We start from the raw sequence: 25,927 nt of genomic DNA, 5'->3' as shown, positions 1-25,927 counted from the left end.
GGGGCAATTGCTTCTTCCTTCAGACAGGCTTGTAACCTTTACGGCATGAGAACAGCACTGGAATATGTTAGTCTGTTAATCTGAAGTTGTTTGTGGATGGCCTGAGTGTTCTTCTCTGAGTCCATTTCTCCTATGTAGAATACAACCTCTCTCTCTTCATAGGTCATTCAATTTTCCTTGGATTATGTTAATAGATAGCGGGTAAGCAATCCCAAATTTCTCCATGTGTAATAGGCTTTGTAAGTCTTTTTCCTCCCAAAAGCCAGATAGCACCATTCAGAGTGACCTAAGATATGGTGCAAAATGTAAGTATGGGGAGAAGTTTGATTCAGTTCACATTAAAAGGGAAATTTACCTAATCTGCACTTTCCAAAACAATTCGCAAGCCAAAACACAGCCACCATGCAACTTTTCTACTTCTATGAATTTTGCAGTGCAGTGCTCCAGCCAAGTAATGTGTACAGAAATGTATATACTACATTAAAGTCTGTGTATAAATGCATTGATTAATGAAAAGAGCATACACAAATGCATTACCTTAGGGGAAATGAGTTGCAGGTTGCTATGGGGGGTGGTGGTGGACGACCTTGTGTGTGTGTCCACTCCCCAAATTCCCTTCCTCTTTAGAAATCTTGCTTAGGAGGTAACCAGAGGAACCGAGTTGAGGTTGTGGACTCTCCTTCATTGGAGATTTGTAAGCAGAGGTTGGATGGCCACCTGTCATGTTTGATCTACTGTAGATTCCGGCGTATTAGGCGACTGGGAGTATAAGACAACCCCCAACTTTTGCTGTTCAGTTTTAGAGTTTTAGAGTTACAGAGTTTGAGCGCCGCCAGGGGCAGAGCGCGCACCCCTCCGCTGCCTCTGCTGTCGCAGCAGCCTGAGGCGAGGCGTTTGGTGGGTGAGTGCCGCGCTCAGAAGGACTTTCCGGTCCCCTTCTGTGGGGAGGGAGGAGGAGCGACGGCAGAAGGGGCGCCTCTGCTCACCGGCTCCCTCTCCTCCTTCCCAACGCATATACCTGGCATATAAGACAACCCCTGACTTTTGGGGTGATTTTCCAGGGAGAAAAAGTCATCTTGTGCACCGGAACATACGGTAGTTGAGATATCTGCATTGCAGGGGGTTGGAATAGATGACCGTTGGGGTCCCTTCCAACTCTACAATTCTATGACTCAGAGTTTTGTTGGACTTTTGATGCCCTTTAAAAACAAATGTATTGAGGTGTGTGTGTGTGTCAATGGGTAAATGCATGTGGGATAGGAGCCAAACAGAGTCTTTGACCCGGGTGAAAGAAAGCCTCGTTTTGCCCCTGCTCCATCCTATTTATCATTTTTGGTTGCCCTTTTCTGAGCATTTTCCAAAACTAAAATAACCTTTTTTAGGTGAGGCGACCAGAACTGTACTAAGTATTCCAGATTCAGTTGCCTTTCTCACAGCTACTGCTGTGCCAATTATAAACATGTGCTCACTGGCCTCTTTTCTAAGGTATCCCCCCCACATATATCAAGTGCACATAATTTATGAAACCTCTAACTTTAGCTATAAAAATGTTCACCCAGCAACAGTTTTGAAAACACTTTCAGGCATTTACTTATCCAAACATTGTGGTGCATTCCAAATCTTACTAAATCTAAACCTTGCAAAGCTTTTGGAGCAGCATTAAAGCCCTATAACTACATTGGCATAAAAAATAAGACAGATGTTGCCTTCACCTCCAGCCAAAAGGCTCTTAACAGCAATTAGGGAAACCATTTCTATCCTGTCAGACTGTTCAAACTCCTGTTATCACTGGGGAAATCATTGACAGTGGTGATAATGTGACTTTCATTGTGAATGCCACTGTTTATTACAGAACCTGCTAGTAGGCATGTGGAATCAGCAATACAATGAAGGTATGTCTGCCAACATTGACATGGTCAGTCCGGGAAAGATATATAATACCTAGGTGTATGTATCCAAACAGTTCTGGAACTGTTAAAGTACATGCTGATAGCTTCTGATGAGGCCAACAGCAGGGCGGAAAATTCATTTTGGTGCATTGTAAGATCAGCGGCGGAGCAAGCTGATTGGGTGGCACATGTGCCCTGCGCCCAGGGGCGGGACCAGCTGCCCGCGGGGGTGAGGCCAGCCGTGGCAGGACGCTCTCTGAGGGGTCTGCCTGCCTTCTCCCACTCAGCCGTCCTGCAGCTGAGCGGGAGGTGGCGGGCAGACCGTTTGGGCAGTGTGGAGCCTGCGGACGCCCAAACTACCGCGTCACTCACAGGAGAGACGCGTGGCTCAGGTGCACTGCAGGTCCTGTGGTGAGTGCCACCCGGCATTTTGCCGCCCCCCTCAGTGGTGACACATGAGGTGGTCCACCTCCACCGCACCCCCCTTCCTCCACCCCTGGTAAGATACAGTGGTACCTCGGGTTACATATGCTTCAGGTTACATACGCTTCAGGTTATAGACTCCACTAACCCAGAAATAGTACCTCAGGTTAAGAACTTTGCTTCAGGATGAGAACAAAAATCGTGCTCTAGCGGCGCGGCAGCAGCAGCAGGCTCCATTAGCTAAAGTGGTGCTTCAGGTTAAGAAGAGTTTCAGGTTAAGAACGGACCTCCGGAACGAATTAAGTACTTAACCCGAGGTACCACTGTACACTGATACTTATGCACTTGAAGCAGACTTTAGCAAAAGCAGGTTTCTTTGTGTTAAAGATGCTTCTCCTCAAGTGTAAATGTCTTGAGTAGATTATTTATTCAGCTATTATCTGGGCACGAATATAAATGTAGCATTTTCAACTATGTAGAAAATATGCCTAACAGAGCATAGTCCACATGCATATTATCTGACACCATTTGAAGACCTTGCTGCTCACGTGCTTGCCATCTTAGCTGACACCTTATTTATGTCAATGTGAGTAAATGTTCTGTTGTTCAAAATGTGACACAGAGGGCTTGTCCAGACTTCCTTTTGAGCCATGCTTCTAGGCACAGGTCCGCACTTTAAAGTGCTGTGTCCTAGCATTCCCCCCCCCCCTCTGCTTTTACCGCTGAATCAGAGCAAATAGCAATCCACAGAAAACCCCTTCTTGCCTTTTGTTCTGATTCAGTGTTAAAGTGCTGATTTCCGCAGGGAAAGCGCGGTGGCAAAAAGAAGAAGCGGGGGTTGCTTGGACACAGCGCTTTAAAGTATGGAGCTGTGTCTTGAAAGTGCAGGGCAAAGGGTAGGTGTCGATGAGCCCTTTGTTGTAACGAAGTTTTATTAACTTTCTAAATGACAAATCCTCAGTATTAAACTATGTTCAGCATTTATGGCAGTAAGAAGGATATAAATGTTTTCGCCTTTTGTATGCATTTCAGAATACGATTGGAATAATTGCAGGTGTTAAAAAAATGATCCTTATTTTCCTACCTTTCTTAAATCAGGTCAAATAGAGGAAATAAGAAATGAGGGTTTCAAGGTCAAAGGGAAGTGCTTAATTAATCTGCTGGGATTTTTTTTTTTAAATGGCAGGCATTTAAAACTGCTGGATTAAATCAAAACATCTTTAATTCAAGTGGAATACTTTATTTATTCTGGATATCATACTGTACTGAATGTGCTTATGTGGAGTTCTCTGTTGCCAAGATTCTAAAATTTCCTTTTACTAATAACACTCTGGAGTTATGGCTGTTCTTGCCCCCGACCCTCTGACCTTTGGTGTTTGCTTAGATCCCTTGCTTTGCACCCAATGTTGGGTTTTTAAAATCTATTTCATCCATAGACTTCCAGGTATATCTCTAGTGCAGTAGGAACAACCAACAGCTTCAGTAATGTGCAAATCACCATGCTGTATTCCTTGTTGATGAACTTCTTCTACTCTTTTAGGGTTACAAGAACTCACTTTGATGAAACCTGTTCTGTTTGTTTCTATGGCCTATAATTTATCATTTTGAAATGTCGAGCTGTTTTTCAATATTTGGGTTTTCTAAATTTTAAATTTACTATTTACTGCTTGCCTTTATAGAGTTAGACATGGGTTTCATGACTATAATACTTATTAAATGCCTTCATTTTTAAAAGGATTTAAAGCCATTAATCCAAAACATATTGTTTTAGGTGTGGCTTTATTGCAAATAGTGTTATCACATTTTAACTTGCTTTGCAGTGTAGCAGATGCATGAAGCTGTTCTTTTCCACAGAAGAGGCAGCCCACCTCTAATAGAAGGAAATGCTTTGCATCTTAAGGATAATTCTGAAGAAATTGTAAAAGGCCTCAGCTTCTTTGATTATAGTGTCCCAGTTGAACAAAACTCTCTCTGCCAGAATACATATGTTAATGCAGTATTGCCTATCCAAAACTAATAAGGCTTTGAATATATGTCCACATTAAACTGCCTTATCCAAGCCCTTTTCTAGAAGTAGAAAAGTGTGGATAATTAATGCACATGAAATGTGACAGAACCTTTCCCCTATCAGCGCCCTCCTTGCTCAACTGTACCCAGAGAGGATTCTCTCAGTGTGCTCAGGAACCTTACAAAGGCATGGCTTCTGACAGTGTGGAGAAAGCTCTCTTTAGATTTCCTAAAGGCTGCTGTTGAGTCCCACCTCCTCCCATTTTCATTACAGTCCTTTTGAAGCATTTAAACTGGAGATAGAGCCAGGGCTGTCTATTCCTGACTGACAGCTGACGGTCTACTCTGCTCTATCCAAGTCAGAGTGGCCTCCCTTCCTTGGTACCAGAGAGTCTTTTAAATGGAGATGCTAGGGACTGGACTTGGCACTTTCTTCTTGCAGAATGCAGCCTTTTCTCCACTGAGCAATCGACCTCCCCCCAAACATCTCTGTTGTGAACAGCTGTCAGGCAGGAGCCCTGCAGGTCAATCACTGGGCCACCAGGGTTCCTGCTTTTGCTTTGTAGCAGTTTCCTTGAGTGTGTTCAACTTATGCCAAGAGATCGGGGTGTGCTTGGATGAGCACTTTGAACTGGCAAGTGTGTATTTTGTCCTGAGTGTACCCATTGGGAATTTGCAGGAAGATCTGATGTAATCATTCTTAATTTACAAAAGTTCTGCAAACCAACAGCTTTTGGTTCAAGAGGAGGGAGAAGAAAAGATACAACTTAACCAACCTTTGTGGAAAGGATATATGACATTTTCATTTGTATAAAAGCATTTAGCGAATAAGAACAGTATTGGTAATTGTTTCAAAACCTGGTGTTCACCTTCTATGGCAAAATTTCATTATTTATTGGAAGGATTTCAAATAAATAAAAAGCTGGTAGCTTCACAGCTAGGATTAATTTTGGACTTAAGTGTGTGGTCTTGGACAAAATGCGTATCTGTGGTCCAATCTAGGGTACACTGAGAGTTTTAATTCTGTGATGGGCAAGAAATTGTGTGGACTCTCACAAAGTTATAGCACCTCGATAGTTTGAATGAAGCTGTGGTAGGTAAACAAGTTTTAAATCGTTGGGCACATCTACACAAAGATCTGAACTGAAAACAACACAATTTAATACAGTACAGTGGTACCTCTGGATACGAACGGGATCCGTTCTGGAGGCCCGTTCGCATCCTGAAGTGAACGCAACCTGTGTATGTGTGGGTCGCGATTCGCCGCTTCTGCGCATGCACATGACATCATTTTGATTGTCTGCGCATGCGCAAGTGACGAAACCTGGAAGTAACAAGTTCCGTTACTTCCGGGTCGCCGCAGAGCGCAACCCGAAAACGCTCAGCCTGAAGCAACTTCAACCCGAGGTATGACTGTATACAGAAAACTAGCTTATCAACTATGTTTGTATTCTTCTGATTCATCTAACTATACTTTTAGTTGTGAATTACTCTGCTTTCTGTTGAACAGCCCTACTTGGCTAGGATAGGTCTGTGAATGGTAATAATGCCAAGATAGAGAGGTGTGTATGTGGTTGTACGCAGGAAGCTGTAACTGTTGTGTGCCAAGTTAAATGCGTTGCTTCTATAGCTCAACGCACTTTTGCACCTGCTGCCCTCACCCCTGGCATGTCATCCTTGGAAGGTCCACCATGAGGCGTTTGTGACCCTCAGACTAAAAATAAAAGGTCTCCCATCCCTAATACATAATAATGAAATGAAAGTAATAAATGAGCAAATAAATTATGGATAAAAAGCATTGCAAATAAGGTGCTGCCAGACATTCAGGCAAATTACAAAGGTTTTATTGTTGCCTAAAAGATAGTGATATAAGCTTTGGAACTGTGCTTGGGAAGGGAGTTCTAAGTCTGGGTGCCACCACAGAAAAGGAACTGTCCCCAGAAGCCACCTATCACATCTCTGAAGAAGGGGAGAGGTATTTGGAGCAGGGCCTAGGCCAAGAATCGCTGCACATAGGCAAGTTCATGGGGGGGTTTCATACACCTACAGTTGAGTGGCAAAAAAACCCCAGCAATTAGAATTGTGCCCAGAAGCAAACTAGTAGTCAGTTGTGCAGATCTTGAAGCACTGTACAGTATGTAAATCTAATAACCAAAACCAATCAAAATTACAGTAGATACTTATCTTCTATTGACTTCAACATGGTTTAGAGGAAATCTTTTACTGCACATCATAACAAGTGATTACATTCATTTCTACATTTTGGGTTGAATCCTGTGTTTGAACTTCAGTCACAGGATGTGCCCCAGGAGTCTATTTTCCCCTGCAGCCTTCTGTAAAACTGCTTCAGATAACTGAGGAAACCCCGGAAAAGTATGAGAGGTGAAATGGGAGCCTGGAAGGGGGATTAGATGAAAAGTGAACAGTGAACAGAAGGAACCCTTCCATTTTCAGACGGGACACACTGGACCCAATCCTGTAACTTAAGGATCTTTTCATCTAGAAAACTCACCAGCAACAACCTCTAATGATGATATGTAACATTTTGTAGCGAAGGTGATAGAATCTCTCAGTATTAGATTTGGTTTCCGCCACCAGTTAAGAGACATTTACAATGAAGAAAAATAGCCAAATTGCATGGCACAATTGGGCATAATTCCATCTAGCAAAGTCCCTTTAACAACACACACACACGTACACGTGTAAATCCACATACTTTGGTCATTAGCAACAATACACAATGAAAATTCTAAATGTATTTCTCTCTTTACTGTTCACAAATATGAGGCATTGTAAGGATGTCTCTCCTATAAGTTCCTTCTGTTGCATATACAGATATATACACCTATATTAGCCATCTTTGGAAATGCCTACTGAAGAAGCAATATCACTTAGATCATAATTGCCTAAAGTAGCTCTTTAAAAATAATATTTCCAACAATATACCAGAAATCTGTTTGAGAAAAATGGCACATGTTACCTTCTCCCATGAAATTCCATCATAAATGCCTTCCATGCCCTACTAATGTGCAGATGTCAGCAGTGTTAAATCTTATTAGATTAGTAGTAGCATAGTTGCCAGGGATGTTGCAGATGTGTCTTTTGGCATTGCTATATCATCTCTTATTTCGATATCTATTCTTATGCTGATAGGAGTACGTAGGATTGCGACTGTCACGCCAGCTGTAACCCTGATGTAGGGGCTGCTGACATAAGTGGATTATACGACTGTACTATAAAGCCCAGAATTCCCCCTGTAAACTTGAAGCCTTTATATATAATTTTTCAGTTATTCGTCTCTTGAGTACAGACAACACTTTCTAATGAGGTCTGAAAATACTGGTTGAATCCAGACAAAATTAGTTGCACATAAATAAACAACCACATTATGTTCATTAATATTTTTAGAAATTTAGTATTGCAGTGTTTGGTCATATATAAAAATAGCAAGATCATTAGAAATGCTTCCTTAACAGCATTTATTAGCCTTTTGATTAAGATACGTTGTTTTTGTTTCTGGTACAGTCACATAGTTAAAAAAAAAAGCGCTAGTTAACAGTGGCAATGAATTATGAAGCTATAACATACTGAATCTATTATTTACATTGAAAAAATATAGTTGTCTTTGAATACTTGAGTTTAAGCCAGTTTGGGCTCACTAGCTTTGCAGCAGGTTGGTGGTTCTGCAGAGATATTTATGGAATATGATGAGGAAGCAGTACATTAAGGGTCTGAAACTGTTGCTCTCCAACTCTACAAATCTGCTTTTGGCCTGTGGTTGGCTGAGGCATTGTTTTGTGATACGGCAATAGTGGAATGCCTTTGAAGTCAATTTGGCAAAATAAGCTTACACTCAGCTTCTGACCTAACATAAGTTAATGGATGAGGCCGACACATTATTTGCTACCAAAAAATCGAATTGTTCCCTGTACATTTAGAATTTATCAGGAGAGATACATTAGGGTGCCTTTGGAAGAGATGTTTTCTCAAGGAAAATATATTTAAACATGAGACATAGCAGTTGTTGTTTTAAAAATTGCACTCAGATACTGGAGGAAAGTGTCAATATTGAGAAGTGACTAATTTATGGCACAAAGACTTTGGGTCTCATCATCATTCTGACCTTTTTGAAAGGTTGTCTGTAACCATTTAGACTATTATCCGAAGCTGTAGGCCAGGTGCCCCAGAAAATCCCATTGCGAACGCCTTTGTATTTTTTGTGATAATATATGCCATTGAGATTAGCCGCCAAGCATGCGTCAAACCACCACCCAGAGCTATAGTATGCTCCACAGTTTCCTGATGGATACCTGTCGTTGTCTCTATCTGGGGTAGTGAAGAACCTTTGGTCATGGTTGTAATGTTTGGCGAATTGCAGGGCGTTCCCAGCTGTACCACTGTAGCTGCCAATACTTAAGCGGTATTTGAGAAATTCATTGGTCACATAAAATTGTTCGTATTTTGCATATTCTTTGACTCCGTTGAAATCCTCAAGTTCGATCCTGAGCTGCATCTCCTTGCTTTTGGTCAGAAGGTGAATTTTGTCATTCCCTAGCCAGAATTCTCTACTCAGGTTTCCGAAGCCATGCTTGTATTCTTTCCATGTTCTGTTGAAGCTGGTGCTGCCATCCTGACGCATCTGGAACACTGTCCATCCGCCTCCCATAGATTCCATCTCACAGTAAACATCAAAGCTGTCATGTCTTGGATCAGGAGTAATTCTGTAGATTCCATTACGCAGTTTGCCTGCTGCGTAATAATTGGAACAGTCTCCTTGCAGAATCTGTATAACTGGACAGAGAAAGGGGGTTGAGGAAGTTAGCCGCATTATTTACAACCCATTTTTAACTTGTATAGCATAATAGAAAGCAATCTGAATCCATAATGGAATATACACTTTTAGTCACCTTTCCATTTGTGCAGTGTGTATGGATGTAGAATAAATGATGCACATAGCTCAATGATATCAGAGAACAGCTTTTTCTGTGCTTCTGCAAGTCATTGCAATAATAATAATAATAATAATAATAATAATAATAATAATAATAATAATATCAGTAATGTAGGAAATGAGCCTAGAAGAAAACCGGGGAAGCATCTGCTGGCACTAGTTTAAATTTAATATGTAGTTAGAGCTGAATCTGATGACACTTGATAACTTTTGCAATGCCAATTCTATTTCTTATAGAAGACTTTCTACTGAGGTAAATTGCTGCCTCAGCCTCTCCTTATTTGGGCACGGGGAAGACTGGGAATAGTAATTTCTCGACACGGGTATGTTGTGTCTTCTGCTGTTGCCCACAACTTGCTTGGAATTTTCTTTGCTTGTTCCCACATGAGCTATCATTTCATATCATGTACACAACTGATCCTTGTGGGGTCAGAAGCCTGTTCAGGTCAAAGGGGAGGGGGAAGCAATAGGGGGCCTCCAGACAAAGACACCTCCATTACTGGTTCTATTTAATGAACTAACTTAGAGCACCATCAGAGGCATAGCTTTTATATTATTTCATTGCTTTGTGTGAGAACTCTCATTTTTTCTTCACCGAATGTTTTATGATGCACTCCTCAGTGTGCAATAGAACTATCCACATAATTTTTGCATAGCAATTATCTTGAGACAGTTGACAATTTGACCTAGGGTCAAATGCCAAGTCCCCACTTGACATTTGTTAACTTTTGCATTAACCACTTATGGAGAGCAGGATAGTTTTATTTCTTACAAGATTGGCCTAAAGTGCTGGTGTCACCAGTTGTTTTTTCCTAGCTATTTGCAGGCTATCGTGTACAATTGACACTGACACTCAGAAAGATGTCGTTTAAGAGCATGATGGTGGTTTCCTGTAAATGTGCTTTTATGTAACCTCTGGAATTTAGAGTGGAAATGACTTTGGATAGTATACTAAGCAGGAGTGCAACACTTTATGATATAAAGTATTTCTTCCAGGTGTTTCCTGAAGATTATGGCCCATTTTATTTCCCAAGCCAGTTATAATAGAAGCCTAACAAACTTTACAAATGAAATGCTCTTACATTTTTTCCCATGAAATTATTGACACAACAGCATTCAATTAATATCATTTGGAATGAGGAAATAAGTTTTCTGAGTTATGTTGATTCTTATTATAAATTATTTTGGGAGGGGAAATATTTGTCACCCAAATATGTTGGAGGGCAGCAAAGAGACAAGTGAAGCTATTGAGAGAGTTTGAAGTTTTCATAATCAGGCATCAGTATTGATTTTTGGGCAGTGATGCAGTCTTTCATAAAGGAAGAGGACTCAAGTTTACTTTAAGAGGTGCATAAATGCTCCCAATAGGTCTGCTCATTGTACCCACCCCCATATGAATATCTGTAAACTATCGTTCTAATACATCTAATAGATACAACGTACTCTGATTCATTTATACTGTTGTTGCTTTAATTATTATTATTATTATTATTATTATTTATATCCCGCCCTCCCCAGCCGAAGCCGGGCTCAGGGCGGCTAACAACAATAAAACAGTACAAAAGTACAACACAAACAACACTCTAAAATCATTCATTACAAAATTAATTAAATTCAAGCCACTGGCCACCATTGGGCCAGAGCTCCGCGAAGATTGCTGAGGGAGGGAGTCAGGCTGTGCCCTAGCCAAAGGCCTGGCGGAACAGCTCTGTCTTGCAGGCCCTGCGGAAAGATGTCAAGTCCCGCAGGGCCCTAGTCTCTTGTGACAGAGTGTTCCACCAGGTGGGAGCCACAGCCGAAAAAGCCCTGGCTCTAGTTGAGGCCAGCCTAACTTCTCTGTGGCCTGGGACCTTCAGGATGTTTTTATTTGAAGACCGTAAGTTTCTCTGTGGGGCATACCAGGAGAGGTGGTCCCGTAGGTACGAGAAGTGCAGCCAGCAATACATATGCTGTTTGATTACTTTTCAGAGACAATTAGTCTAGAAATTGTTTTAATTATGCTGAATACAGTCATACCTTGGTTTTTGAACAGAATGCATTCCGGAAGTCCATTTGACTTCTGGAACGTTTGGAAACCAAGGCACGGCTTCCAATTGTGCAGGCACGACAGAAACAATAGTGGAAGCCACATCAGACATTCGGCTTCCAAAAAAAGTTAGAAAACCGGAACACTCACTTCTGGGTTTCGATTATTTGGGAGCCGAAACATACGAGTACCAAGGCATTTGACAACCAAGGTGCGACTGTATTAGAATGTAGTGAATTTTAATGTACTTTCACATACACTCATGATCCAGCTCCACCTGATGTGGATGCTAGGAGAAGTCATAACAGATTCAGTAGTGCGTACGGATCACCCACTGGGGAAGACTGTGTTGTATCTAACACAGTTGTTGCATTAGTGCAAGGACTTTTGACCATACAGCAATACTTCCCCTCCCTCTCTTCTCTCTGTGTGTTCCCCACACCTCCCAACCTGTTATGGGGGTTCTGCAGAAACAGGAAGGGGAGTCCTCGCACTAATGGGATGACTTGTTGGATACAGCCCACCATTGTTTATTGTTGCTGCTCTGGCAATCCATATTGCTTTGGGTCCTTCTCAAGCAATCCAAGACTCCGACACGTTGTCATGGACTGGCTGCATGCAGAGGAGTGGTGGAAGACACCAGCTGGGGAACCCCCGAGGGAAGAAGGCTCAGAGCCTGGGGAGAAGTGATAGGATGATGATGAGTAGTCAGAGGGAGAAGAGGGAAAGGACTGGGAGGATAACAAGATTTAGTGAGCGGAAAGAGGTGGTGGCAGAGAGCAGTCCAGAATCAAAGAGGGAGAAGTGGAGGCTGGAGGGGAGGGGAGGGGAGCCAAGAGGCAGAGATCAGGCAGGCTGCCTCCCCCTGCTGCTGCAAGCCTATTCAGGGATAAAAAGGTAAAGGACCCTTGATGGTTAAGTCCAGTCGCAGACAACTCTGGGGTTGCGTTTGTCCACAGTTTTTCCAGGTCATGTGGCCAGCATGACTAAGCCGCTTCTGGCGAAACCAGAGCAGCGCACAGAAATGCCGTTTACCTTCCTGCCGGAGCGGTATCTATTTATCTACTTGCACTTTTTTTTGGTGTGCTTTTGAACTGCTAGGTTGGCAGGAGCAGGGACCGAGCAACGGGAGCTCACAAGGCTCTGTGGTTTAGACCACAGCACCACCCGTGTCCCTTCTATTCAGGGATAGAGATTTAAAATTTCCTGTTCAGGAAGAGAGATTATGTATGTTCCACTCACTGCTGAAGTTTCTCCAAATGAGCCTCAGCATTCTTTTTTCAACATTCAGAATGTTACAGACTGCTGTGCTGAGGGATAAATATGCTTAAGAAGGCTAAGGAAACATCAAAACACACACTATGGAATGTGAATAGTTTTGATTTATTTCCTCCCAAAATATAACCATTAAGCTTCAAGGCCCAAAGGAGTCACGTACCAGAATGAACTTGAAGGTGAAGTAGGCATCATTCGCAATTCTACTTCACAATGAACTTAATTCGCATTCAGTTCACTCAGCAATTATGGGAACTACTTTTAAGTGCAGTTCAGAGAATGCTGAATGACTTCAGAGAACTTTTTTTTAAAGAACTGATTCCAAGCCCTGTTTTCTAGCAAGAGCTATGAATTACAAATTATTTCTTGTTACTGTAACAGGATAATGTTCTTTTAAGTGCAACCACTAAAAATAGATGGGTTGGGAAAAGTAATAGTCAAAATGATATTTCATGTAACATTGTTTATTTCATGTAACATTGCCAAGATTCCACTCTAAGTATATCACATGCTGTTCATTTGGGATATATTAGTGTTGCTCAGATTTACACATGTGCAGCTGTAAAACATAATCATTCGTGTCATCCATCTGTAAGACTACACCTTCCTCTGTGTTCCCAAATGTATGTAATATGGCAAGTTATTTATTAACATTTTGAAGTGTAATTCAAAATAATATTCAAAGGAAGATTTTTGAGTTTCTTCATTTTTGTTTTTAAAATTTATGTAACTGTAAGCTTTAAGTCACACCAATATAAAACAATTGATGCTTCCATTAGGAAGTGTTATGAAGAAAAGCTAAGCACACAGCAGTAACAAAATATAGACAAAACATTGTTCAGATGTCCACACTCCAGGATAAATGGAATTCATTTTTTAAAATCTCAATATAACCATTACTTCCTTAGTCCTGTATGAGAAATCAATTTCTTCCATTCTTTCTACCTGAACAGAAGTGATAAAAGTAAAAGGGCGTCCATATTTCACCAGTGCAAGCTTCTCTGAGTTTGGACAACTACCCACGTGTAACATTGGAAAATGCCCTTTAACAGCCTGATTTTTCTGTACTTTAACAGGGCCAAATCCTTAAAGATTCTGGCCTGAATCCAGGTCTGTCCAGGGGCAAAATAGTTGTGCATAACAACTGGTAGCTACAAATAGGGACACACATCCCCCTGCACCTCAAAGGATGCAGCCAGCCAGCCCACTGAGATGCCGATGAACATTGCAGTGTGGTTTCTGATGTGCATCCCCCCACCTGCTACATCCGTGGAAAGTTGAGATGCACACTCTTCTTCTCATAAGCTTTCGTCTTGTGCTCAGTAAAGGAACGTAAGAGTTTGCCTGTAACTAACTGCTGTGTCAAACGCTGACAAAAATAAAGTGTGTGTGGGGTGTTCAAAATCCTTTTAGCAGGAAAAGAAAAACCTATTATGAAGTTCTGAGGTGCTAGATTCTCATCCGTTTCAATTACTTCCCTCACAGCTAAGCTAAAAGTCTTCTTGGCTCAACGAGATGGTTATACAGTGGTACCTCAGGTTAAGTACTTAATTTGTTCCAGAGGTCCGTTCTTAACCTGAAACTGTTCTTAACCTGAAGCACTATTTCTGGGTTAGCGGCGTCTGTAACCTGAAGCATATGTAACCTGAAGCGTATGTAACCCGAGGTACCACTGTATTTTATTGTGTTTCACTAAATAATAGTAATAATAATAATAATAATAATAATAATAATAATAATAATAATAATAATAATTTATTTATACCCCGCCCATTTGGCTGGGTTTCCCCAGCCACTCTGGGCAGCTCCCAACCGAAGATTAAAAACACAATACAACATTATTGAATCCTACTTTTGAATCCTAACACATTGAATCCTACTTTTATCTATTATTTCCCCCCTAATATCCAGATATGCCCTAATTGTAAAGTAATATGAATCAAGTAACGCCTAGTATTTTACTTTTTTGGTAGGTGGCAAAAAGTTAATAGATGTATGTAAGGAAATGCTGTTCTGATACTTTTAGTAAAATAGTAAAAGCTGACCTACCTGGTTGTGGTTCTGTGGCTGGGCAGTTTGAAGAGCATTTATTATCCAGATTGTTCACAGCAAATGTCAGGTTGGCAACTTTGCTGTCCACATAGCTTTCCACGTTGTTCATGTTTATGAGGTTCATGTGCTCCAGCTGATTCTGTAAAGAATGGATTTGGTTCTTTGCATTCTTCAGACTGGCTGACAGCCTGGAAACCTTGTTCTGCAGTTCTTTTACTCTGTTATCTTGTATTTTGCTGTTGTCGACTGGAGCGTCTGTGCCAGGTGGCAGTAATTCGTTGCTGTCTTTTTCTAGATTCTCATCTGCCTGCAGTTTGCAGTCTTCACAGGACTGCTTCATCTTGTTTACAACTTCCTTCAGGTTCTGCACTTCTTTGAGCGTTCTCTCAATCAGCCGAAACTGCTTGGGCAGCTGGATGGTCATTGGAGGCAAGGTTATCCGATACGGGCATTCCTCTCCATCACATTCCCCGCTGCTTTTGAGCTTTATTGGACAAGCACCAATCAGTTCTTCTTCTCGGGCGCCGTCTGTGCTATCATCTGTCACTGCAGAGCCATTTGTAGATAGCAGCAGAGCTGTCTGGAGCAAAATCCTGTAAATGAGCTTCATCTTTTCTGAGGAGCTGCTAGCCCAGTGAGGAAGTGTGCAAAGTTTCAGGGACTTTTATAAAGAGCAGCTAACTGCTGCCTCTGACTTATCAGAGAGGCTGCCTGCACTGTTCTCGGAAAAGGGTGGGTGTTGCTTGCATCACAGCAAGCTGCAGTGATATTAATAGAAGAGTAAAGTAGGTAGCTATGGGGAAATTACTCAGACTTGCACATTACAAAATGTTATCTCCAGCACCTGTCTGCATAATCAAACACAGAGATACTTATACCCAGGTATTCATTTTAGAATAATAAATATATACACAACACGACAAATACAACATTTCAAAAACAAATGTATGCTTTTTAACACGCTAGTGTTTGCTTTGGTATGCTTTTCATTAAAAAAAACCTCCACTAGCAATGAAATTGTATGTGTTCATTGTTAGCATATAAACAGTATTAGGGTAGGCTTGAGCCAACAGTCTCAGGGTGTGCTTAGTGGACAACCTTAGGGTTTCTTGGAAGCTCAGCACAAGTTCTTCTGCAAGAAAATTTGTAATGGCAACTTGTCCACTGTCAGTCTCCTGTCATGCAAAGCTATGTATGAATGTTTGGTGTATTCTATGATGCATTCATGTGAGGCAACAGTTATGTTCAAGAAGCCTGACCAAACACTCTGCATGAACCAAGGCTGCACTCTGGAACAGTCCGGGGAATCCTCTGCAGTGAATTCTGGGAGAAATGTGCGAAGGTTTTCTAGCAAATAAAATGATGTAGAAAGTCTTCTTTGAGCATTCTCAAAACTAACATATTTTGATCAGGGGGAAACTGGTATGTCCTCTATACCGAATTATTTTGGGAGTCTGGTATTGACACCCACAGTGTCTGCCCCTTTTGTGTTTGAGGTTGTGCCAACTTTCCACAAACTGATGATGCCCCCCATATATTTTGGACTATTTCCCTGAGAATTGGCCATGCTTGCTGGGGCTGATGAGAGTAGGTTGGGAAAGACTGCTACATGCCATTTTTGACATACAGAGTGACACCACCCCTGTGCGCCCCCCTCCCCATAAAGTTTGTATCTATATCACATAAGACTGACTTGAAGTAAATGTTTTTTATTTGAGTTGAACCTATTTTCAAGATAGCATGTTCAGGGTTGCAACCACAGGATCACTTCACACATTATAGGTATAGAATCTTTGTATCACTGACCCATTTTTTATGCATGCTAAATCTGAAGCATTTGACTACCGTATTTTTCGCCCTATAAGACGCACTTTTCCCCCTCCAAAAATGAAGGGGAAATGTGTGTGCGTCTTATGGGGCGAATGCAGGCTCCTTGGCTTCAGCGATAGCAACGTGAAGCCTCCGAAGCCTGCGCTCCAGAGGTTTCGCATTGCTTCCGCTGAAGCCAGGAGAGTCTGCTCTTTGAGGCTGGCGGTGGGGGAAAGCAGCGCTTCCCCCATCGCCAGCCCCAGAGGATGGGGGGCAGCGGGAAGGCGCGTGACGCTCTGGGGGCTTTTCCCCAAGGAGGGAGAAGGGACTGTCTGTCCGAGTCCGTCCCTTCTCCCTCCTGTGGGCTTTTGCGGGAGATGGGGAAATTCCACCACCTCCCTCAAAAGCAGGAAGAAGGTCTTGGAGTAGTGCACAGGCTGCATGCAGCCTGTCCGCTGCTCCCAGAGCTGCCGGGGGGAAATCATATTTTTTTCCTTGATTTCCCCCCCCCTGAAAACTAGGTGCGTCCTATGGGCCGGTGCGTCCTATAGGGCGAAAAATACGGTAGTTACACATATGGGTAGCTCAATTGGTTAGCATGTGGTGCTGATAACGCCAAGGTTGCAGCTTTGCTCCCCATATGGGACAGCTGCATCTTCCTGCATGGCAGGGGCTGGACTAGATCAGGCTTCCTCAGCCTCAGCCCTCCAGATGTTTTTTGCCTACAACTCCCATGATCCCTAGCTAGCAGGACCAGTAGTCAGGGATGATGGGAATTGTAGTCTCAAAACATCTGGAGGGCCGAGGTTGAGGAAGCCTGGACTAGATGATCCTGGGCTCCCTTCCAACTCTACAATTCTGTCGCTCTATAGGATATTCTATGGGCATATGACTTGTGGAATGAATCCATTACGCAGGTCTTTAATCTTTCCCCGCTAAAACTATCAACGTTAGAAGTAGCCTTTTGAGAGCTTCTCACAGTGAATAGTATTTCCTCCTCCTCCATCATTGTGGAGGTCGTTCACTTCCCCCTGTGAAGCAACATTTCAGGAAATATTGTGAAAATGTTACGCTGTTGCTTGTCTATGTACCCTCCATGCCTCTTCCTGGGCAAGGGAAACAGGAATTCTCATTTCACCAGGTCTCTAGGAGACCCCTCTTCCAATGTAAAGATACAAATCGTTCCTACCTCAGACCAACCGATTCTTCAAAAAGTGTGATTGCTGTCGAATCTTACTGTAGAATGTGCTGCTCACAAAGAGGATACTGTCTCCTGATCTTTTGACAGTGGAAAAAATTATTGGCCTCTCTGAATGACCATCTAGAACAGAAGTTCCCTGTCTCCTAAGTTCTTCCTGCAATCTTTGGTTAAGGAACTTCTTCCTTCAAGTTTCCTTAGATACACTTTCCTATCGGAAGGGCAGAAACAGATTTCAATCTTAGATCCCTGGATTTATTGCCTATTCAATCATAAAAATAAAATGTTAAAATTAAATTCTGACCTGAAAACTACGGAAGGGACTACATTGAATTTTTTTCTCATGAACTGGGGACAGGGATCGGAATACTTAATTTACTATCTTGGAAAAATATTCCAGGGTTGGCTTTTTTTCTCTCTCTCTTAGTTCAATATTTGTTTGGTTTGCTGACACCTCTCAGAGGCTTAAAAATTCTATTACTGAATCATCTGATGTTTATTAAGAACAATATAGTGTTAGACACAATGAACAATGTGTAACACCAAAACATGTGATCAGTAGAACTTTATCACACATAGCTGGCACCAGAGGGAGGGCAAGCAGCCCCTCAAACAAGGCGCTTGCCCCTCACTCACCCCCCATTTCTGAACTCTTGTCCTTAATATTTGCTGTTATTTTTCTCTCTCACCCACCTGGAAATACACTTTGCCTCTTCTGTTTTCCCCAGAAATTTTGTTCTTGTGCCGCCACTGTTACCAGGACCTTACCACAATACCTGCATCCTGTATTTTTATTGTCATAAGTCTATTGCTGAATCAAAAAAATAGTGTCTGACCTTTAGTACAATAGAGGTTTTGGAATTCTTGTTATATCTTAACAAGGAATCAACATGTCCCTTTTCCATTTGCAAAATTGACACACCCATGCTAACCGGCCGTGTAATCCCATGCATATTTACTCAGAAGTAAGTCATCATGTTTTTACTGAGGGTTTTTACTGCAGGGTTAACATGCATAGAATTGCAGTCCAAGGCGGAAGCCCAGACACCTAGACATTGTAATGTCTGTGGAAGTTTCATATAAATATCTTATTTTTCCTTATCTTACCATATGGTGATGTCAAAGGCTGTTATTGTTACTTATGTAATTATATTTTTTCACTGAGGCAAGCAAAGTACTGCAATAAAATGTGTTTTCAAGTGCGATGGCTATTTCCTGCTCACTGCCAACTACATTTTATCTCCAAGGCCTCAGTACTAAGTGATAATTAGATGCTTTTCTGTTGGCTAGCTCTCTTTGCTTATCCTTGATCCTTGATCACTGATTTTTTAATTTTTATTTTTACTGGAGAAAGTGTCAGCCCAATACATTTTTCAGTCAGAAGTGGAGTTCAAATGGTACCCCATCATGATTCTTGCTATACCCCGGGGCGGATCTACTATGAAACTAATAAAGCTTAAGCTTTAGGGTCCATAATCCTGGAGGGGCCCCAGAAGCAACTTTAGTTCACATTGCTTTAAAATGTTGGGTCTAGGAGACTCAATTTGATTTGCATGAGTCAATTTGATATTTTTTTGTTATTGTCTGTATTTCAACAATACCAACAGTAGCACAGATGTTGTAAAGGTGTGGTGATCTGTCGTGGAACAACTTCACTGAAGCAGTGTGGTTACCCAGGTCTCGTTGCTGGTGGCGAAAATGTAGGTCCGCCACTGGCTGTACCCGTCGGATACAAATTCCTGCCTTCATCCTTTACCCCGACCTCCATTGTGCTGCCTGAAGGATGGCCTCTGAATGGAGACAACAAGAAAGTGGGGGACAGAGAATGAGAAAAAATCCGGCAGGTTAAAGGAAAGGAAAGTTTGGCTGAAATTTGCAGGAATGAGGGTGGAGGGCAAGAGGAGTCTTCCTATTTTTCATTTGTTAAACTTTGGAAGGTGTGCAGATTGAGCGGTGGAGAAAGCTGATGAAATGAAAGCTTATTTTTTAATTAATAAATAAAAATACAAAGGTGTCATCCAGAGTCATATTTGAATCATATTTTGTAATTCTTTCAAAGATAATGTCAGAACTGCAATTTGTTGTGTATTTTGTCAAACGCACATTGTAGAGAACACCTGAGTTGCCTTTGATACAATGTGTGATACAATGTATTGCTAAATACAAAACCTGGGGATTGAGTGCATTTGTGAAGGGAAGAGAGTCAAAACTAACGAGAGCATAAGTCAAGGAGAAGATAAGTTATTCTCTTTTTGCAACTGTATTACAATCTTCTTAATTTTCACCTTACATCGTTTTTAGGCAATTTCAGTTCCCGAATCAGTTCACACAGTGCAGAATAGTTCCCTGAATCAGTAATGCCACAGGATATTGTAAAACCCAAATTTCATGTTATTTAGATCGAATTACTACTCGAACCTATGTAAAGACAATGGTACTTTTGCCTAGTTTTCTTAAAAAGGAAAACACAGTGAGTCAGACTCAGATTCACTCTGTGTGTGTGTGTGTGTGTGTGTGTGTGTCCGTCCCAATACAGCTGGTCAGATGGCACACATTTTGGAAAATGGCACATTGCAAGCTTTGGGTAACTTGTGATGGTGACTTATGTCCCTGGTATGTAGTGTTGCAATGCATGTTTTAAAACTTTTGTATTGCAAAACTATACATTCCTGACAAAAGGCCACATTCTGCATTTCGTATTCAAAGAGGAATTGATCATCATTTTAATGGTTCCTGTACCTTTGCCATGTACCTTTATGCAGCCATGTATATTTTGCACAGTAGTTACTGCAAATCTGAATAAAAATGAAAGTGATACAGTACCTATTTGTGCTTGCTTTGACTGGTAATGCATGAGAATTGTTGAATCATTAACCTCTATTAAAACTGCTAGCTAAGGTCTGGTGCCAGTTTATACTTTCCTGTAACTATGTTTATTTGTTAGCAGTGCTGGTTTATGTTGGGTAAGAAGGAAATAAAATAATTATTCATGTAGAAAACCATCTGGGGTGGTATGGCTTTCCAGTTTATTACATAGAATGCCATACACACACACACACACACACACACACACCCTCAGGGAACAAGTTAGTTCCTTTGAGGCCTAGAGAAGCTGAGATGAGATTGGCTGGTGGATGTGATAGCTGCATCCCACTCTCAGGATGACAGCTCTCCTGTTCCCACGGCAACAGAGGGCCTCAATCTAAGGAAGGAGGAAACGTTCCCTTTGATTGAGAATGAATTCAAGGAGGCATCCAAAAAGAGGGTGTGATGTAGGTGACTTCAGTTACCTTCACATAGACTGAGTACATCTATGTTCTATGATTCTGTGTCCCAGTGACAACAAAGTACAATTTCTAGATACCCTAAACAGTTACCCTAGATACCCTAGATCAGTTTGTCATGGAGCTGACCAGAGGGGCAGTGACACTGAACTTAAGTGGTGCCAATGAACTGGTGCAAGATGTAAAAGTTTATTAACTGATTTGGAACGGTGACCACAGCGCTATCAAATTCAATATATATGTAAATAGGCGATTGCCAAGAAAATCCAACCCCATCACATTTGACTTCAAAAGAGGAAACTTCCCAAAGATGAGGAAATTGGTTAAAAAAGAAGTTGAAAGGAAAAGTCAGGAAGGTCAAATCTCTCCAAAAGGCTTAAAAGTTGTTTAAAACCACAATATTAGAAGCTCTGCTAGAAGGTATGTCACAGATCAGGAAGGGTAAAACCAGGGTCATGAGGATGCAAATGTGGTGAATGAGCAGAATCTAAACAGCTATTGGAGTCAGTAAGGTTTCCTTTAGAAAGCTGAAGGTTTTCCACTGGAAGAATGAGGAACGGAGACAAATAGTGGTGGCATGAGTTGAAGTTCTTATTGACAAAATGAAAAATGAAAACTTGCCATGTCTGGACGAGATTGACCTGGAAGATCTTAAAGAATTCCAATATGAAATTGCTGATCTTCTATCAGAAATATGTAACTTGTGCCTAAGATCAGCCACCATACTTGAAAACAGGAAAGCAGCCAATATTACATCAATTTTAAAAAAGAAATTCAGAGGGGATCCTAGAAATTACATACCGGTCTAATTTGAATATCTTGGAAATAAATTTCACAAATGGAAGAGCAAATTCTCACACGCTTCCATGACCGGGGGAAACTGCGCTGGAATTGAAATTTAAGAATTTTGTATTTTAAAATGGTACCTAATAGTACTTGAGTGTTGAAAATGATATAAAATTCCTTCTAAGAGGATTTGCTCAATATTGAGATCCCAGCAAACAGAACCTAATTTTTTATATGCTGAAGCTTTATACCACAAGTTGTGAAACAAATCACCCCAGGCATGTAATCATTTCTGAGTGTTGCTAGATACAGTGAAAAGTTTCAATTTGTTTTCACGTTAGATAAAAGTGTTGCCTGATTCTTTTCATAATAATTATTCAAGTAAATTCATAATTGTCACTCTTACATTTCTTAGTTGTTTTATGATGGAAAAATCCCTGGAACCAGAATGGCTGAACTGAAGGCAAAGTATACTGTTCTGCATGATACCCTAGTAAGGTAGGCTTTGTAGACCTTTCTGTATGTAATGTGAGTACTTATTTCTAGTGATTAAATATTTGTGCTAATTATGTGTTTGTAACTCAGCAAGAAAAATAAAATAAAATATACTGAGAAAAATTGTTCAAATTAAAAGATGGGAGAGGGGAACAAAGAGTGTGTTTCTGTTCACTATATCTAGCATCATTCCAAAGTTAGGTCTTCTGGAAAAGCTGGGAAACACCGTGTTTGGTGGTTGTGCCCAGTTATTAAACTGTTCTGCATGAATGTCAAATTCTTACAGAAATGTTCCATATATATTTATGTAAATATTTGAACAGCATTGAAGATTATTTTTTTCACCAAGCACTAGTTTTGTTGAATCATTGACCTCAAGGCTAAGTGTTTCAAGGTTCTAAAAGACAGCCAGACAAGAGTTTCCTGCTTTCAGATATTATTTCATTAAAATTTTAGTATTGTAAGCATGGAAATAATACTCTATTGAATGCGTACACAGGAGAAAGAGTACAAAGCAAAGATTTATCTCAGCATTTGATTCCCAATTTTGGCCATGCAGTAAATAATAAGAAATCTGTTCCTCCTTTTTCCCTATTGGTTGTCTTTCCCTACTGTCAAAACTTACATTCTTAGATGAATAGAGCAATAATCTAATCTGACTTCTTTGCCTTTGTCACTTGGTGCTCCGAAGATAGGAAATAATATTTGTGATTTGCAATAACTTTCCATTATAGTAGTTGAAGGTTTGTTTCCTAAATATGTGTTTTATCCCAACATTGCTGTTTTGCTTCAGCTTACAGGAAGCAGAGATTCAGCTGCTACAGGATGCCAAACGTTTCACAGTCGAAATAGAACAGCAAGAGCAGATACTAGAAACTACTGATCAATTTCCAGAGGGATATTCTTCAGAGGTCACCAAACTGAGACAGCAGTATCTGAGATATGTCAATGAATACAATGCGATTCAGGAAAGGGAGTATGAAATTCAGTACAAGTTGAACAGGTAGATAATATTGGAGTGGCTATCTGCAATACGAACTATGTACCAAGGAGTAATGACTGTCACTTATCCAGTTGATTGACAAATGGGGAACCCTTGGTTTGCGTAGGCTAGGGCAGGGAGAGTGGAGCTGCATGGAGCCACTGGACTTTAACTGCCTGGTGAGGACACGAAAAGTGGATGCATCAGATAAGGCAGTCAGCTGAAGTTAGGGCTAAACTACATGTTACACTTAGTATGTAGCATGCAGATATGTCTCATGTTTTCCTTAAATTAATTACAGGTGTGGAGGGCAATTGTTACTGGGATAAATTCCATACCCACCCCCTGCATGGCTGTGAGGTTTAGGAAAAATGTTTGCATGGGGGCTACTGGAAACTTTTTTCTAAGCCTTGTAGCCACGAAGGAAGCGGGTTTTTTTGTGGGAGCATGACTTGGGCGGAAGGGATATACCTCCCTTCCCTATGCACCAGAGTCCCAATAACATTTGCCCCCCACATTTGCAGCTGATTAAAGAGGTGAGGGAGACATTCGCATTAAGTGCAATGTATAATTTTGCCCTGAGACATCTGATGGGAGTTGGAGTCTAGGAACTGATTGAAGAGCCCGGGTTCCCCATCCCAGAGACAAACTAGTTGGAAACTAGTTGTTGCAGATACGAATATTATGAGTGAGTGTCAGAGGCTCAGGAGCAGAAGAGCAGGGGAGAGAGCAAATAGAGAGCGGAGGAGAGGAATCAGAGGGGAGCGTAGGGGAATATGACAGTGGACCGAGAGATTCCATGAGCTTCTCCAGCGAATCTGAAGATTCCCAGGAGGGGGCGCCTATGGTAAGGGCGAGGCGAATCCCAGAGGGGACGATCCATAAACAAGGAACCAGAGGGGAGTCCCGAGGGAGTAGCGGAGCAGTAGGGCCAGTTCCCCCACCAGAGCACAGTGGGGGGAAAGAGTCACGTGAGTCAGGACCAGCTTCTCCTCCATCGGGGAGTGGGGAGACGGAGGGAAGGCCAGGTCCAGCTAGCCTCCCCGAAAGGGGGAGCAGTGACACAAGTGTAACGGTCAGAAGGAAAGTGGGAGGCTGCGCGCGCGCGCCAAGTTCAAATGTGGAGGAGCGCGGGACAGCAGAAAACCCGGATTGGGAGCCAGGTCCTAAAGCCCGAAAGAGGGGGGGGGAGGAGTCGGGAGAATCAGCGTCAGAAGAATCTCGGAGGGCTGAGACTCCGACTAGCAGAAGGACCCAGAGAAAGAAGGAACAGAGGAAGAGGTGGAGTAAGGCTAGAATCGTAAGCTGGTGTCAGGGGGGAGGAGATTCAGATGGGAGTTCTACGGTCTGACGGACAGATGTAGCGTTGCGCGCTGCGCGTCTAGAAATGAGACTGAACTTCAATAAAGACTTTTAAACTGGGGCAAGGAGCAGCGTTGGTCTTGTGTGAGCTGGGACCTTGGGCAGCGCTGACAGTGAGTAAATCCAAAATTGTGACACTTCAGTATTATTAAATTATTTTAACAAACCCAATACTTAGCTTTTCATTTTGGCCCCTTTTGTTTTCCTTAGCTGTATATTGAAGCATTTCAAGGGTACGTGCTTGCAAATAATTGATATTTAAATCACCTTATTGACATTATGAGTTGAATGATCTTTTATGCTGTTTTCCTTTAGTTTACGAGAAGACAAGAATCTCATCGAAAGGGAGTATAAAAGAATGCCAAAAGCTACTGTAAGTAAGATGTTCATGTTACCTGTGACGCCTAGTGTCGTGCCATTTGGCTGGATAAAAACAACACGGCATAATGTGGCACCTTAAAGATGACAACCAACATTTGCTGTGTAAATTAGGCTATATATTGTTCAGTCCTTTTGGTTTGAGCCACCATCTTGTGAGTAGTTAAGGGAGAAAAGTATTTTAAGTTCATACATCATGTAAAATATGGCACTTTATCCCATCTCCATTTCCATATTTGTCTGGGATGGTTTTGATAGATATGCTTACCACTTTCCTTGACATTTCTTATTGTTCCGAGATGTAAAATTCTTAACCATGTTTAGCATTAGATGTGTACCAAGGTTAACCAGGGTTTGAAACCAGGGTGTATGGACTTTCTTTGCACTTTGCGGATTACAGGGAGCTGTAGGCATGCTGAGCAAAACCACACAAGCTTGTTGGCTTCTGGAGAGGCACTTATACCACTTTGTGCATCCCCGGTCCTTTTTGCTGCCATGCCACACTAAACTAAGCCAAAATTTGGCTTAGTATGTCATTGTTGGGAAACATAGAAATGTGGAGCTGCCCTGTGGTAGCTTGCATTGCTTCTATTCATTTGCATTTGGCTTTTTCAGTGAGAAAACAAGGTACGCCAGGGCAAACAGTTTTGAAAGTGAAAGAAAACTACAAAGCTAAGCTTCAGGAAGAGCGAAAACAGTTATATGATCTTCCAAATAATCCAGCCAAATACCACCAAAGTTATAGTTTGTGACAAGTTTCATTTCAAATGTTTTGTCCCCTTCCCCCCAAAACACGGTAGCACTTAACAGTAGCAGCAGTCACTGACTTCTTTGCTACTGCCTGTGCCTTAGCCTTCAGGAGACCTGCTCCATATGTCCCTAATCTAAAACATATCCCTAGAAACCCAGAGGTGGAGATCTACCAATCCCATCCAATTTAAGGCGGTTGCTGATGAACTGAATGGGTTGGGTTCCGACCGACAGGACGGAGGCAGGAGAGCAAAGAACTC

At 41.7% G+C, this 25,927-nt stretch overlaps 2 protein-coding genes across 2 annotated transcripts in view; one reads left to right on the top strand and one right to left on the bottom strand.

The window, feature by feature from the left end:
- Positions 1 to 25,927, top strand: part of CCDC146 (coiled-coil domain containing 146) — a 63,882-nt gene that overhangs the window by 13,875 nt on the left and 24,080 nt on the right. Inside the window, exons 4-6 of the mRNA XM_083575033.1 lie at positions 22,116 to 22,198; positions 22,989 to 23,198; positions 24,855 to 24,912. Of these exons, the coding sequence (XP_083431159.1) occupies positions 22,116 to 22,198; positions 22,989 to 23,198; positions 24,855 to 24,912 (351 nt within the window). The remainder of the gene's footprint in view (positions 1 to 22,115; positions 22,199 to 22,988; positions 23,199 to 24,854; positions 24,913 to 25,927) is intronic.
- FGL2 (fibrinogen like 2) lies at positions 6,148 to 15,407 on the bottom strand. The gene is made up of 2 exons (XM_083575293.1): positions 14,621 to 15,407; positions 6,148 to 9,110 (listed from the first exon to the last, which is right to left on the bottom strand). Exons 1-2 carry the CDS (start codon positions 15,231 to 15,233, stop codon positions 8,404 to 8,406), a joined length of 1,320 nt encoding a protein of 439 aa, XP_083431419.1. The 5' UTR covers positions 15,234 to 15,407; the 3' UTR covers positions 6,148 to 8,403.

This window comes from Podarcis filfolensis, assembly GCF_964270895.1.
Source record: "Podarcis filfolensis genome assembly, chromosome: 10".
NCBI classification, from domain to species: domain Eukaryota; kingdom Metazoa; phylum Chordata; class Lepidosauria; order Squamata; family Lacertidae; genus Podarcis; species Podarcis filfolensis.
This window is presented reverse-complemented; position numbering and strand designations above follow the sequence as displayed.